The sequence below is a fragment of the Mustela lutreola genome, chromosome 3, assembly GCF_030435805.1.
Source record: "Mustela lutreola isolate mMusLut2 chromosome 3, mMusLut2.pri, whole genome shotgun sequence".
Taxonomy (NCBI): domain Eukaryota; kingdom Metazoa; phylum Chordata; class Mammalia; order Carnivora; family Mustelidae; genus Mustela; species Mustela lutreola.
In genome coordinates, this window is record NC_081292.1 from 179,235,132 (window position 1) to 179,251,441 (window position 16,310).

General features: G+C 42.3%; 1 protein-coding gene and 1 long non-coding RNA gene across 3 annotated transcripts in view; one reads left to right on the forward strand and one right to left on the reverse strand.

The window, feature by feature from the left end:
- Positions 1-15,224, forward strand: part of FARSB (phenylalanyl-tRNA synthetase subunit beta) — a 71,259-nt gene extending 56,035 nt beyond the window's left edge. For both annotated transcript variants that reach the window (XM_059167909.1, XM_059167910.1), the window contains one exon: positions 14,947-15,224. In XM_059167909.1, coding sequence (XP_059023892.1) covers positions 14,947-15,098 — 152 coding nt within the window. In that variant the 3' untranslated portion in view covers positions 15,099-15,224. The remainder of the gene's footprint in view (positions 1-14,946) is intronic.
- LOC131827398 (uncharacterized) lies at positions 9,098-14,950 on the reverse strand. Its single transcript, XR_009352002.1, has 2 exons — positions 10,801-14,950; positions 9,098-9,710 (listed from the first exon to the last, which is right to left on the reverse strand). It is a non-coding gene; the product is annotated as an uncharacterized LOC131827398 (long non-coding RNA).
- Positions 15,225-16,310: the final 1,086 nt, after the last annotated feature.

Here is a 16,310-nt window from a genome sequence, read left to right on the forward strand (position 1 = left end):
TCTAGTAACAACAGGCCTCCTGTCACATGGAGTGGCACATTGTGAAGAACGATTGCTGTGAATCCAGCTTCTTGTAAGTCAGCAGTGAGATGCCAAGACTTGGGTGCCCTCCAGTTCTAGTTGTTCAGGAAGACCAGGTACCTAACGGTGTCTTAACACTTCTGGGTACTGGAAATTAAGGATATTTTTCATTAACACTGACTTAAAAGGGAAAATCTTCCAAAACATTGATTGAATTTACATTTCTTAAGTTCTTTGATAATTTGAAGAGTTAATGATAGGAGTTAATGTAATATGGCAGTCCCTTTTTAGTCTGATAAACTCAAATTACTCAACACAATTAGTCACTTAAAATAATGTGTGATGTCTAATATTTTGTCAGGGTAAAGGAACAAAATGAAATAAGGTGTTGCATTTCCCACAACAGGAAATATTATGATAGAGAACAAAACACGTATGCATATATTTAGATAGGATATTTCCTTCTTAAGATCTGTCCAACCATCAGTCCATCTACCCATTGGAGTGACTCTGAAGAGAGTTGTTGTTTTAAGATTTATTCATTTTTGGAGTGAGCGTGTTAGTGCCTTCCTCAATTTTTGGGTTGTCTGTAGTTTTCTCACTGTTAGATTCAGGTTAGGCATCTTTGGAGAAATATAGAAATGCTGCTGTCTTCTCAGGTGGCACCCAGTCTCCATTTATTTCATATCTGATGCTGTCCACTTTCATCATTAAGGTGGTAGGGACTACGGTATCCTATAAAGTTGTTCCTTCATCCGTGTGGGAGATCTTGGAAATTATTTAAGTGTCCTGTTCCAAATGTGTCTTCCTACCTATATCTGTATGGACTCATTATTTCTTATTCAGTATTTTAATCCATTATAACCATTTCTTGTGATGCTCACATTGTCCCCAGTTTGGCAAGTGAGTGTCCTTCAAGTTGGCTTCTGTGTCCTTTTTTTTTTTTTTCTTAAAGATTTTATTTATTTGACAGAGAGAGAGGGAGCACAAGCAGGGGGAAAAGGCGAAGCCGACTTCCCGCCAAGCGGGGAGCCTGATGCAGGGCTCAGTCCCTGAGATCATGACCCGAGCCAAAGGCAGATGCTTAATGACTGAGCCACCCAGGTGCCCCTTCTGTGTCCTTTTAACATGTTCCTGTTACTTATTACCCTTCCCTTGCTTTGGGCACAAGAAGATGTTCTCAGGCTTATCTGGAACTTTTCATTGCCCCATTTCTCCATCCTGATTCTATTTGTTAGGGATTGGTGTAAAAGCCAAGATTTAGGGTGTGTTTATTGCTCATAGGGGTAAGATTTATTTGCATGCCTATGTGCATGCACACACACATTTTCTTCTATTTGTAAGTATTGTGAAGACCGTAAGTCCACAGCAGTTCCTCCATTCCATGTAGACCTTCATGGTTCATTCCAGTTTTCTCTTGGTCCATATTTGTTTGTCTTTTCACCAGAGAAAAACGTGGCTTCTGTTATTCCTAAGTTCTTTATTTACTTGAACAGTGCCCCGTTTGTAACCTGACTCCGTCTTTCCCCTTGCAAGTTTGCTCTGCTCATCACTCTGCCTCCGCATCACTCTGCTTACCTGTGCATACCCTCCCCAGCCCCTTAGGTTCTGAAGCTCCTTGCTGAACTTTCTCTTTCCTGATCTGGGGGACAGACGGTGCTTAGGGTGGGGATTTCTGCCTGAAAAGTTCTGGAAGAGAAGGGAAAAGACTATAAGTCTTGAGAAACCTTTGTCAGGATGTTCTTACTAAAACGAAGAAGGGGAAATGGTTGTATACAGGACATGGAGGAGGCTTTTTCTAAAGCTGGTGATAATATAGAAAACATTTCTGGGCTCCTGTGTATTTTTGGTGGCAGACCTGGAAGCAGGTGTATCTCCAAGTGGCCCTGGTTCCTTTTAGTGAGAAATCTAATTTAGATTGCCATCTGGGTGCTGAAGTTGTACACTGCTACTAAAGAAGTTGTTTCTAGGACTTTGGTGTGTAGAGCTGAGGAAATCGGGTTTTTTTTGTTGTTGGTGGTGGTGGCTTTTTTTTTTTTTTTGTCCTCTTTTAAATGAGAAAACATTGAGTTCATATGGATATTTCCAATTTATATTTAGGATTAGAGGATTTTTACTTATACTTGGCTTTATATTTATAGTTCTTTCCTTTACATGGAAAATCTCGGTTCCTAATGAGCTTATGTTATTTGCTTATTCTATGTGTTTTTCTTTCTTTTTTTTATTATGTTAGTCACCATACGGTACTTCATTGATTTTTTAATGTAGTGTTCCATGATTCATTGTTTATAACACCCAGTGTTCATTACAACATGTGCCCTCCTTAATACCCATCACCAGGCTAACCCAGCCCTCCACTCACTCTGCTCTGAAACCCTCAGTTTGTTTCCCAGAGTCCATAATTTCTCATGGGTTGTCACCCCTCTGATTTCCCTCCTTTTATTTTTCCCTTCCTCCTTCTTATGTCCTCCATGTTATTCCTTATGTTCCACATATAAGTGAAACCATATGATAATTGTCTTTCTCTGCTTGATTCATTATACTTAGCATAATCCCCTCCAGTTCCATCCAAGTCAAGGCAAATGGTGGATATTCATCCTGATGGCTGAGTAATATTCCATTGTATATATAGACCACATCTTTACTCATTCATCTGTTGAAGGGCATCTTGGCTCTTTCCACAGTTTGGCTGTTGTGGACCTTGCTGCTATGAACATTGGGGTGCCTGTGCCCCTTCTTATCACTACATCTGTATCTTTAGGGTAAATACCTCGTAGTGCGATTCCTGGGTCATAGGGTAGCTCTATTTTTAACTTTTTGAGGAACTTCCATACTGTTTCCAAAGTGGCTGTACCAACTTGAACTCCCACCAGCAGTGTAAGAGGTTCCTCTTTCTCCACATCCTCTCCCAACATTTGTTGTTTCTTGCCTTGTGTATTTTTGCCATTCTGACTGGTTTAAGGTGGTATCTCAGTGTGGTTTTGATTTGAATTTCCCTGATGGCTAATGATGATGAACATTTTTTCATGTGTCTGTTAGCCATTTGTATGTCATCTTTGGAGAAGTGTCTGTTAATGTCTTCTGCCCAGTTTTTGACTTGATTATTTGTTTTTTGGGTGTCATCCTACTACGTGTTTTTCAAAAATGGATCATATGATTATTACAATAAATTAAATGTTATCCTCAGTTTTCTTTGTACTTAAGATATAGCTTACAAAATGAAGTGTATTTCAAGAATTCTAGCTTCCATTTCTATTCCCATCACGCTGTTCCCTCACTGCCTGTATAGGTTATGATTTTTATTAGTTTTCAGTTACCTTTTACAGTTTTTTTAAAATGCGTGTGTGTATTCTCCACGTTTTTGACTCGGGAGTTAAAACTTTACATAAGGTTTTTTCTGTACCTTGTTTTTTTTTTTTTAACTTAATCTGCACCTGAAGCTCACTGCAGCCACACAGGGAGGGAGATCTGCTGCTTTCTTTTTTCAGAGCGCTGCTTTGGAGTGCCACAAGTTGATTTGGCTAGTTCCCTTTCGATGGACGTAATTAGGGTCTTTCCAGTCTTTGCTGCTGCAAATAATGCCGCAGTGACTAGCCCTGTGCATATGTTATCTGGTATTTTTGCTAGTGTTTCTTTGGGACAGATTGCTAGAAGTATGGGATTATTGGGACAAAGGGTAAATTCATATGTTTGTTCGATACTGCCAAATACTCCTCCAGAAGGCTTGTGTTCTGGCGTTGTACAAACCCAGCAGCACTGGATGAGAGGACCTTTTTTTCCTGAACTGTGTTCACAGACTTGTCAGACTTCTCTATTTGGGGGACAGTCTTTCAGGAGGAAAATTGTATCTACTGTAGTTTTAATTGGTGCTCTCTTATGAGCAAGTAAACATATTTTCGTGTTTTAGGACATTTTTATTTCTTTTTCTGTGAGCTGCCTGTTCCTGTGTCTTATTTTTTCTTCAGGTATGTTGGTCTTTTTCTTCTCTGTTTAAAAATTTTTTATGTGTTTAGGGATATTAACCCTTTGTGATGTACATCACACCATTCTTTATAAGTTCTTAAATTATCTTTTTTTTCTTTTGGTTTTTGCCATGTAGATTTTTATGTAGTAAAATTTGCTTTTTCTGTATTGCCTATGGATTTTGAGTCCTAAAGTTTCTTCTACTCCATGATGAGGGAGGAATTCCCCATGCTTCCTCTAGTGCTTAAGTGTTTCTTTATTTTACATTCACACCTCTTACCTGTTTGTAATTTATCCTGAGTACATTTGAGGAATAGATCCAGTTTTCTCTTTTTCCATATTCTTTGGAGAGTTTGATACATGCTGTTTTCCAGTTACCGCTCGCTTGCTTGCTTTCTTCTTCTTTTTTTTATTTTATTTTTATTTTTATTTATTTTTTTTAAAGATTTTATTTATTTATTTGACAGAGAGAGATCACAAGTGGGCAGAGAGACAGGCAGAGAGAGAGGAAGGGAAGCAGGCTCTCTGCTGAGCAGAGAGCCCGATGTGGGACTCGATCCCAGGACCCTGAGATCATGACCTGAGCCGAAGGCAGCAGTTTAACCCACTGAGCCACCCAGGCACCCTTCTTCTTTTTTTTAAATGATACTGCTTACCTTCCTAAATTTAGGGTAAATGCTTTTTTGGAATCCATGAAAGAATAGAAGAGATCTGAACTTCTATCTTTGGTATCTTTAAAAGATAGAATGATTTTTGGAAGTCCTCTGTTAGAGTGAACAGGTACAGAAGAAAACACGAGGATATCTGAATGGGTCAGACTATTTGAGGAAAATAAAACTTCCATTGTTCAACTCTTGGGAACTATTTTAAGAAACTGGCAAGCACAATCAAAGTTGGCATGATAGTCTCCTTAATCAGCCCAGCCCTCTTAGTCCATTAGCGGTCTTTTCCAGCATTAAAATAAATGTCTTGTTTATATGTAAAGGTAGATAATTAGAAATTGAGGTGAGACCTTAATCATGTAATATATTGATAAGATTCAAAGATATTCCAAAAGGAAACATCTGTATTGTAACTGGGAAGTATATAAAACCTTTAGCTGATGGTGTATTTATATGTTGGCCTTATTTTGTAATTGTTTGTATCAAAGTAGAGGACTCTGAATGTGGTCGGTTTGTCCTGGAGCTGGAGCAAATGTTGGTATCCATCATCCTTTCAGAGCACTTTGCAACTTAATAACCAGTTTCCCACCCAAGGACTTTGTTTAGAGTGATGTATTTGTGAGGTTGTTGATTTTTGGTTTGGTTTGGTTTGGGTTTTTTGCTTCTGTCCTTTTAGAATAACAAAGTCATTCCACTGGATGCCAGCACCTTTCTCGCAGCCTCGGTTTTGCTCCCTCTTTGCTTAGTTGAACCAAAGGTATAGTTTGATGTAGTAACTCCCACTGTTCGGTAGCTAATAGCTTACTGTCTGTTACGGCTTAGGAAATTAAAAGGTTGTTAAAAATCACTGACCAACATCTTCCCTTTTTTTAGCAAGCAAGACTCCGGGATCCTTAATAGCCTATTGCTTGCTGATTTTTATTTATTATTTTTGAAGATTTTATTTATTTATTTGCCAGAGAGAGAGAGAGCGCACAAGCAGGCAGAGTGGTGGCAGGGAGAGGTAGAGAAGCAGGTTCCCCGCTGAGCAGAGAGCCCTATGCGGGACTCAGTGCCAGGACCCTGGGATCATGACCTGAGCCGAAGGCAGCGGCTTACCCCGCTGAGCCACCCAGGCGCCCCTGCTTGCTGATTTTTAAATATCAACCCATAATCTGCTTTGTTTAAAGATGAGAAATGCATATTTTACTATCACTTTGGGGCACTGGGGAAGCCGAACCATAATCATATGTTCGTTAGATATCTGTCTCCTCCAGAGCTTCTTTCGTCCGCCAGCACCTTTTCTCTCTCCCCAGATTTTGTTTAGAGAGACTGCTTTCTGCCATTTAGCTTAGTCTTCTGTTATCACTGATTGCAGGAATGCCACAGATCGACATTCAGTGTTCCAAGCTTTTAAATAAATGATAGAAGGACAAATCAACTTCGTCAAGGTCCCAATCGAGAACTTGGATCTTGAGGAGTTACTTTGCTTTACGCTGGTGTTGAATAACTCTGGCCTCATCTTGACCCGTTTGAGAAAGTGGCGCTCTCGGTCACGAGGGTGACGTAGCTGTCGTCTCCTCCCTCCTGGAAACAACTCTGAGAACTGCAGGCGCAGGCGGGGTGGGGGTCAGGAATCTCCTTGCCAGGCGTTATTGTAGGCCCGACAGGCCAGAGGTGAGGTCGCAGCTAGTGTTCGAGGACCCCTGGCCTCGCTGTGCTGCAGCCCTTGCAGGCCGTCTGTGCCGCGGGTGTTTGCCCCACTCGCCCTCTTGCTCTTCTCTGTTTCCTCTGTTCCTTGAGAAACATTTTTCTTCTCAGGAGAGGATCTGACCTCGGTTAAATTGGTGCAGATCAGTGTGAACTTAAGAGATGCTTTGATTTTTAGCTGCCTTTCTAATTATGAAGGAGCAGAAATATGGTCCCTTTATAACAATTTCAGGTATTAACACAAAGAATGGGGGCTAATTTGGTGGAATAGAAAAATCTCCCTGCCCTCTGACACCGTGCCTTCGTGAGAGCCATGCTCTTATGTGAAAAATGCATATCAGGAAGAGGTGGAAGGAGAAACGTGGGCCCACCACACTGCCCAGGATAACAGCAAATACAGGCAGTTGTTTCTTTGCCGTACTGTAAAGGAAAACCATGACTGTAGCTTCAGGATTTTTATTTCTTCTGAGTTGATACTGAAGGCCATAAAGAGTAAGCACTGGAGCAAAAATATCAGATAAAATGCTTTGCCCTGAACAGTTCCAGAATGTCCTGTTTCTACGGTAAGACCTGTTTTGCTGTGTCTAACGTTCGTCAGTAGCTGGTTTGTCTCTTATCAATGCTGTGATCTCAGCCACTGAACTTGGCACTCACCGTCCGGAAGAGAAACGTTTCTGATTATTCTCTTAACTCCTAAAGGCTCCTGGCTTGTTTGAATTACATTCTCTGAACAGAGACCTTCTCTTAAAATTATTTTCCTCGGCTGCTTTGAAGCATTTTGTTTTCCCCCACCAGGAGAACTAAACAAGGTAGTAGTTGGTACCATGCAAGGGAAAGTATTTCTTAATTGGTGTCACACAAGATGGGATCCGCATAGTCCTTATTAGTGTAAGTTTGGGGTTTGTTGCTACCATTGCTAGAAGTCTGTTGTTGAACACTTTGATATATAATGAGCTAGACAAGGATTCGATTTTTTTTTTTTTTTAACTTGTGTGGTATTACTTTTGGCCAAGGGAAAGAAACCAAGAAAGAGCAAGAAGCAATGTATTGTAGAAGCCCTCTGTGTAACAGTGGGTAATTGGAAATGACTCCAACATAACATTCTTTTAGAGTCTGGCAACACTATGGCACATACAATGGAAATGCTAAAAATCTCTTTACATGTATGAATATAAACTAAGTTGAAATGCAGATCCTGAGATGGTAGAGACACCATTTAAAATGACAGGAAGAGTACGTTCTGTTAGACCCTCGGATTTGTGGTCAGCTGTGGCACAGTGAAGACAACCCTGGATGTTGCTCCTGGTGATTTAGGACTCAGTCCTCTCGTGGCAGTGTCTTCATCTCTAGTGGGAATGGTGGGGTCTGTCCGCCTGGACCACAGAGCTGTTGAGAGTCCGGTAAGCTTGGGACAGCATTTTGGAATAGCTCCTCTCCAGAGTAAACCCAGGGCAGATTTCAACTCTGCCCTTCAGCGAGGTAGCCCTGGAGACAAGAGTCTCTGCCCTGCTGCTGCCTGGCTGGGTGATTTTCCTCTCCTCTTTGGTACCGTTTTCTCATCTCTAAAACAGAGCACGGACAGGGTCTTCAGAGCCCTCGCCAGTGTGCAGACCCTGCGGGAGTGTCTGTGCCTCAGCAGCAGGCTCTGCCGCGAGTTCGGACAGACCTGCCTTTCTTTCTCGCCTGTTTAGTTGGTGTCGCTGTGGTGCTGACTGAGCTGCTCACGTTATTCTAGCTTTGTCTCGAGAATCTGGAGTTTATTCTTGAAGGGTGCCTGTGTTGTGTGAGATCAGAAAAACGTAGTTCTCTTTTCCCTGGAAGGCCTGGGGGTTTGTTTCGTTTCGTCAGTATTATGTTGTATTCATAATTTTATAGAGCGTACTTTGCATGTCCTAAGGTTAGAGGTTGTCAGGTTTTGTTTTGTTTCATTTTTTCCCTCTCAAGTTTTGTTTATTTATTTTATTTTAAACCAGAAGGAGTTTGCAAACATGAAATGGACAGCTTGACCAAAAGGTTGAGAACACTATCCTGTAGGCCATCTGTGCCTCTGGGCCCCACACAAGGAGGCACCCCTGTCCGTGGCCGCGGCACCTTCAGCGCGCTGTAGCCGATACTGTTGCTCGCCTTGGGCAGGTCTCCTAATCTCCTTGTGCTTCGCTTTCTCCCCATCTGTAGCTTGCTTGTCCTCAGGGGCTTGGCCAGGGCTGCGCTGGGACTGAGGAGGCACTGCCTTTTCTGGGGATGGAAGGAGAGGAGTAGAAGGCCGGGTACTCTGGCTTTAACAGTCTCTGTTTTCTTTCCGTTTTCTCCTGCATTCCCTACCTGTCAGCAGTAATCAAATTCTGCAACTAAAACCCATCCAGCATAATTACACATTGGAAGTTCTGTTCACTGCACTGTGGCCAAAGGTCTGAATTTGAATAGTAAGTTAACTAATTGTGAAATTATAGATCTAATCTTATTTATTCCATATTCCCATTTTTCCCCAATTAGCCCTGTAATAATCTGTTATTTCACTATAATTGTGGAGAAATTAATAAAGTTGTTCATATTTGGCTTGCGAAATTGTCTCCTTAAAGGATTTTATAGGTGAAAAACTAGAAAAGAACCATTTTATCGGCCCAGGAAGGCAGGTGATCCATACCTTTTATTTCTGAGACTGTAATTCTAAAACCATCCTATGAGTGTTTAAGAAATGTGACAGTTTGGGGGAAATTACTTACATGTCAGATAGTGGCATTATTTTAGAATAGGAATTCAAAACCAGTAGAGGTAGGGCACATTTTAATCTGGAGTTAAAAATCCTTTAGTTTTATACAAGTAAATTTGAGCCTGATTTAAAATCGTTATTGGATGGATCACATTTAAATTCTTCAAACATTGCTGACCACCTTCAGGTTTTTAAATATGAATGTGTATGAGAGGCATGAAAGATTAAACTTTAAAGTAGATCTTAAGAAATGTTAAGTGATATCCATGGAAATAAATGGCACATTTCTCTATACAAAATAAAACTGGGAAACTTCGGAGTTCTGATTCTAAAAACTTATCATAAGGTTGATTGTGGTGATTTATTTTAAAAGGTGCTTTATTGAAGACATTTCTCCTTTTTATTCGAAGACTAGATAATCTGGGCTCTGCTGATTACTTTTTAAGAATAAAGTCTCCAGGATCCAGTAGGGGTTTTGTCTGTCCTGTCTCGATAGGATGTCGCCATGAGCACAGGTGTCCTCCCTGGTCCCGTGCTGTGGGGCTGAGCGGGCACCCGGCCTCCTCATGTCCGGTTGCCTTCGCTTTAAGAGTTAATGATGTCTGCAGGTGTGTTGGGATTAGCACTGTAAAGTTGTGTAAGGGCTTTTTCTTTCTTTTGATCTTCTGAAAGGGATGAAAGATAGCCATTAAACTCAAGGGATTAGGTCCCTTCTCTTTAAAGACTTTAGGTACCATAAATATTTCACTTCAGATGTGAGGTGAAGAATTGTATACATCTGAGGGAAAATGGGTGTTTTATATTACCAGTTGGAAATTATTCAGTCTCCACTTACAAATTAAGTGATCTTTGTAGAGGTATTTTCTCCCAAACTGTAGTAGACTGAGATTGGGGGAAATAAATTATGCAGGCATGTATCTCAGTTATTCTGATTGTTTTCTGTTCTATTCCTTTTTTTTTTTTTTTAATAAGTTAATATGTTACCCATATCGTGCCTCCCCCTTGCCCCTTCGGTTCTCCCCACTTTGTATAACTCTAATTGTACGCTCAAAAACTCTTGCCTTGAAAACTTGGAGAACAACCAGCCATGCTCCATGTTCAGTTTAAGTGTGTACCCAGTTTTTGTGTGTGTGTGTGTGTGTTTTAAGCCCTTTATTTTGTCCTTCCTCTTCCTTTAAACTGACGCTACTCAGAAAAGGAAAGGGAGGGTTGAGGTGCTGGCAGCAGAGTTAGACGGTTGTGGTTACTCCACACCCAGAGAGCTGGTGGGAAACCGGGAGACGCGTCCTGTGTAGGGAAAGGAAACATGGTTTGAGCCCTCTTCTACTCTGACCTGTGTCCCACTCTGTGCCGTGCTCTGCTGGCTTCACTCGAGAATGGAACACTGGGGATTGTTTGTCCTTTGTGTTTTTCCTAGGATGGACTGTTGCACCATGGAATGGATTATTTTATATATATCTAATTGTATTTGGAATTAAGGATTTAGGACAGGTAGGCTTTGGTAGGACCACCCCCTAGGACCAGCCTGTCGAGTGATTATTCCTGTTCTGTTATGCATATTACATCATTGGTCATTTAGAACAGATTTAAAGCACACTCAGTTGACCCACTGGTCCCTTGTATCAATAGAATTATGCATTTTGTATTTATTTGTATTTAAGCTGACAGTGATGGTTTCTCTTTTTTGCTCTGACACATGAGATGTACACTCAGTCCTTTCTCCGAGTTCCTTGCCTCTTTTCATTTTGTTCTTACCTTTCTTTGGAGAAAATCGGGGTGATGAAGGCAGGTAACAGTGTGTAGATTTGAATCCCGAAGTGTCTCAGTGATGTGGAGAGAGGGAAAAATAAAACTGTAAGTCAGATGGTTATTAGAGATGGCGAACTTAAGTACCAGATGAATTAGTTGAATATAGCCAGTGGCAGGGGTTGAAGATTAAGGCATTAAGGGCCTCATGCTTGATAACCTGTGCCGCGTTCGGATTAGGGGTCTGCTCAGTTACCGCCCAAAACCTCTACTTCCGATGCTTCATAAAATTACAGGAGTGACTCGTTGTGGAAAGCTTATCCAAACTTTGGGCCTATAATACGACTCTAAAAGAAAGACAGGGGAAAAAGAAACTGTGAAAGGTGTTTGGCAACGAGCAAGAGTGGGAGCTCACAAACTCTTTGAAGGTCAATTAGCCAGAAAATGTGCTAAAGACTGGGTGCTGGGCTGCGGTACTGGCCGAGAATTACCCCCAAGGTCCTCAAAGTGGTCCTGCCGCTCGAGCACAGAGAGACAATTATAGACCTCGAGGAGATGCTACAAAAGCTTTAATTAAGGGACTTACTTACACCCCACTAAGTTTTGGAAATTAAATTCTTGCTTGTGCTTAACTGATGTTTCTTTTGTCTGGGCTTCCACATGGATTTCAGCAAGAGAGTGCTATTTTCCCCCGGATCTGTTTTATGTTGGAGGCTGTTTCACTGTGATGGATACCAGCAAAGCGGAGCGCTTAATCCGTGTCAGGAACCAGGTGGAAAAGTGGGCTGAGGGGCTTTGTGCCATGGAGTGTTGGGGGCACAGGTTGAAAATTGGAGTCTTTTCAGCAAACCAGGAACTCTTTTTGGGCTTAGATACCTGAAGAGTAGGCAACTGTATTTTTTAGAATTTGAGTTTTAGATTTCCCATTCATAGGACAACATGGTTTTCCTTGAATTGACAACTTTGTCTCTGGACCCAGCAGGCTGCTCTTTCTCCAGAGGCACCTGTTTGGTTTTTGTTGAGGGGCTTAGAGTGGCATCTGACTGCCATCCGGGTGTGGTTTTTCACAAGCCCAGACCCAGACTGTGGCTCTATTTGGATGTGGCTTCTTCTGGAAAGGCTGGTTTAAGTTGCCTCCTGTCCCAGCTCTAGAGTGTTAGGATCCATCCCTCCACCCGAGTTACTGAGCACAACCACAATGCTGCTGATGGGAGATGCCCTTGTCTTTGAACTTGGGCCGAATTGCCTTAGCAGGTGTGTGCCTTTGTTTCGGTAGTGAAGCAATGCTCTCTTGACTGCCTTCTTCAGAGCGGTTCCTTTCTGCTGCAGAGTTTGTTTGCGACCACTCAGTCTTGTATTTTCTTTCAGGATTTCTAGTCCACACCCATCAGTCAAGTCCCTTCTGTGTGCCTCTCAACTTGTGCATGTGAAGAACAAAATTTGCAGCCTCACTCTAACTAAACAGAGAGGAAGCAAATCCTATCATCATCTGACTTTGTGAGAAATGAAAAATGGCAAGAAAATGATCATGGTCGTCATAGGCTAAAGTGTGCGGTTTTCAGCAAAGTTTATACAGAAATCCATTAGTGAATGTCATTGTTACATGCGGGGAGGGAGGGGAGGATTAGCACTGGTTGAGAGGCCAGAGGACCCCTCTGATGCCCTCTCGGTTGGGAAGCAGCTCCTCTGCAGTGAAGGCCCTCCAGCTGGGGTGATTTGGGGTTTGACAGGGGCTCTGACAGATCTGTGTGCGGGGCGGAGAGCTGTTGATATTGACATCAGGTAGAATACTCTCCTACTTGAGTATGTTTTAAATAATGCAACATACAGATTTCAGTTTTCTTTGCTTTTCTTCGGAAAGAGGGAAAATTGTATTGAGTAATAGAAACATTTTGTTTGATTGAGACCCGACTGGTTAATGAGCTAAAGCCAAGTGTGGCCCAGACTTCTGGAGAAAGGGGCAGAGATGGCATTATCATGCCTGCTCACTGAAGAAGAAGGTAACTCGTTGCGCTAAAAAGTGCTGATTCAAAAAGTTGTTTTATGAAGTAAAAATTCTAAGTTCTTATCTCTTAAGCTTTATTTTGCTAACATTGTTAGAACTAGCACATCTGGCTTAGATTCTAAAATAGTCTGGTTTTATGCTTCAGTTAAAATGAATCCAATCAAATTGGAATTTGTAGATAAAAAGGAAGGATTTTGAGACACACTGAGGATTCTTAAACATGGCAAGGTTACCAGAGAAGACCTTAAGCTTCCTTTCTGGATGACCTTTAAAAATAGGCTGGTTTTGTTTTTCGTTGTTGTTTTTTCCAGTTAGCGAAGAGTGTTTCGCTATAGTTCTGTAAAAAAGGGGTGATGCACGGTGAAGTGAAGGTTTCCTGATTCTTGGTTACACTGCTTAGCATTAATGCTTTATATCAGCTTCACTTTTTTGTCGTTTGAAGATTTGGGCCAGGGAGAGGGGCAGAATTTTGTAAATTGGGTTTTTGTTTTGATAGTGTTAAAACAGGCCATCTTGGGACACCTGGTGGCTCAGGTCATGATTCCAGGACCTTGGGATCGAGTCCCATATCTGGCTGCATGCTTAGCCGGAGCCTGCTTCTCCCTCTCCCTCTCCCTGCTGCTCTCCCTGCTTGGGCTCTCTCCCTCTGTCTCTGACAAATAAAGTCTTTAAAAATAAGTAGACCATCTTTAATAGATTTAGTGCTATTCCTATCTCACTAAGGCTCTACATTATCAGTCCAGTTGGGTTTCTGTGTTTTTTGAGTTCCCTCTCTGCCTTGTCCCCAGATGTGGAGTAAGGTGCAGGGCCGTCTATTTCAAAGGCAGTGCAGTGAAAGTCTTGCTTTAATAAGACAGTGAGGCAGAATTGTTTAGTTTGAGGGATTGTGGGGAACAGGCCACCTTCTGTTCCAGCTCAGGGTGCTTTGGGGGTTAAGAATGACAATTAAAAATGTTTTTCAGAAATATAAACACACATCGTCCTAGGCTGACTGTGAGGTAGGTGGAATTGTCCTGCGTCTTTACGGTGTGGCTGGTACCCATGACTTGTTAGCAGCATGCGCTCCCCCGCTAGTGCTGGATTTCTTCATCCTGCTGACCTTGGAGCCATTAGTAGAGACTCAGCAGTTTATTCTTTCATAAATAATGCACTCACTCTGAAATGGCAGGCTGCAGGCTTGTGGCCCAGCCCTGCTGGATATTTTTAGTTCATTCCAGTAAAAGTTTTGGTTGAATCAGTTGGGAGCTGTGGGTCTGATCCCTTTTCAAGTTGGTGGCAAGTGAAATGAGTCAGCCTTTTTTGAATCTTGAGTAGGGCACGAGCATTGAAGCATTGATGAACTCTTATGGCCCTCATCAGCGAGTATGGAGTGGGCCTGGATGGTTGCTTGTTTTTAGCTGTTTGGACCTCCATAACAGTTCCTGGTTCGCTGAGCCCTAGCCCTGTGCATTGATACCCAGAAGAAGAGAGCACTTCCCACCTGTCTTAAGTAACTCGGGGCTCACCCCAGACTGGTTTGGTGCTCGCCTTTGCGAGCGTGGGTTTTACGGAAGGTGCTCTGAAACTGAGAGAGTTCTTTCTCCAGCAGGAATGTTGGTTGCATTCTGGTAGCAAAGCTTGAGCCTGCCAGTGACCATGCAGCTTGTTTCTCTGTGTAATAAGGTAGAAAAGTGAGTTTTGAGTCGTAAATGGATTCAGGGTGGACTTTTTATCCAGCAGGTAGGACTATGGAAAAACCTGTTTCAAAACAGGTTCTTCCCATGTAAGGTCATCAGTGTTATATTTCCTTTCTCCCCTTTGTCATTCCTCCCTGCGGAGCTCCCCGAAGACTTCTCTAGCTGTGCTCCTCCAGCCTCTTCTGCCTTCCTGGAGCCCCATGATTAAAACAAACAAACAAATAAAAACACCCACAAAAACAAAAACCTAAGCAGGGCCCTGACTTTCATATTTGCCCTTAACCTTTTCCTTTTAAGAGTTTCTTGCTGTAATACCAAATATTTCAAGATTAGAGAGTATGAGGATGGCACTTTTATTTCTTAGCCAGTGGTTTAAAGAACTTACTTTTCCAGCAGCCTAATGAAAAACTTAGGTGTTAAATCTCTGTTGATGCTTTTGCCAGGAGAAACGTTGATTTCTGTCCTCTTTTTCAGGCCCTGCTTTCTTCCCTGGGAGATGCGCAGAGATCTTTGCCAGGGGTCAGAGCATCGGGAAGCTTGGGGTCCTTCATCCTGACGTCATCACCAAATTTGAGCTGACCATGCCCTGCTCCTCCCTGGAAATCAATATTGAGCCATTTTTGTGAAGATGGGGCTCCGCTGTGTGACTCTCTCCCTGAGTGTCCCCTTCTCCTTCCCTGGTGTCCTGTAGCCCTCCCCACAGAGAGTATCCATTTACGCTTTAATGTTTAATAAAGTAGAAAGCGATTCTGGCTCGGTGGATAAATGCCGCCCACTCCCTGCGTTAGGCCAGCTTGTGCGAACACGGTGTCCGTGAAGCTACATGGTTAGGAAAAGCCCAGAGGAGCACAGGACCGGAGGCTTAACGGATGAAGCAGCAGAGAGCGGATTTGGATGCAGGGCGCATGAGTAGGAGAGAGTGGAAGATTTCCAGTCAGTGCTCACATTTGACATTCAGCATTGGGAAACAGTATTTTTAGGAGACCATTAGGAAGCAGTGACAGTCTAGCAGTTAGTCTTGCAGCCGTTGAAGTTATTTTATTTTATTATTTATTTATTTATTTATTTATTTTAAGATTTTATTTATTTGACAGACAGAGATCACAAGCAGGCAGAGAGGCAGGCAGAGAGAGAGAAGGAAGCAGGCTCCCTGCTGAGCAGAGAGCCCGATGTGGGGCTCGATCCCAGGACCCTGAGATCATGACCCGAGCCGAAGGCAGCGGCTTAACCCACTGAGCCACCCAGGCGCCCTTGAAGTTATTTTAAAGTGAAAAAAATGTTGCAAGTATTTGAAATATTCGAATGTGCAGAGGTGTTTTCACTCCCTGATATCCTGAGACCAAGCACCTGCTGCATAGCTGTGTTCTGCCGGCGGAGTTAAACATGGTGACAGCAGTGCAGCGGGAACATCGGAAACAGTGAAAAATTACTTTTGCCCTAGGCCATACATTTCACTGTAATCAGTATTATAAAATTGTGGTGTTAAATATTTAATTGAGCAACTAGGTTCTGTCTTATAGGGAAGTATTGGATCTCCTCTGAAGCTAATTTTCTGTCAGTCCTCCTTGTCTTGCCTTCTGATTTACTTTTATACTTTGATCTAGACTCTTCCAGTAGATACTGAGAGTGAAAAAAGCTAGGTCTAATGTTTAAGTTCTTAGTTACTGTTAAGATGACATGAACACAAAATGTAAAACCTTAAATTCCAGTAGAAATAGCTAACGGAGTGAGGAAGGGCTTTGTTTCTGGAGCTCTGCTGAGCCACTGTGAGGAACCCCACCCAGTTACGGCCTTGAGTCAGGGCAACAGCGTCCAACCTAGCAAGATCTGTGAACATA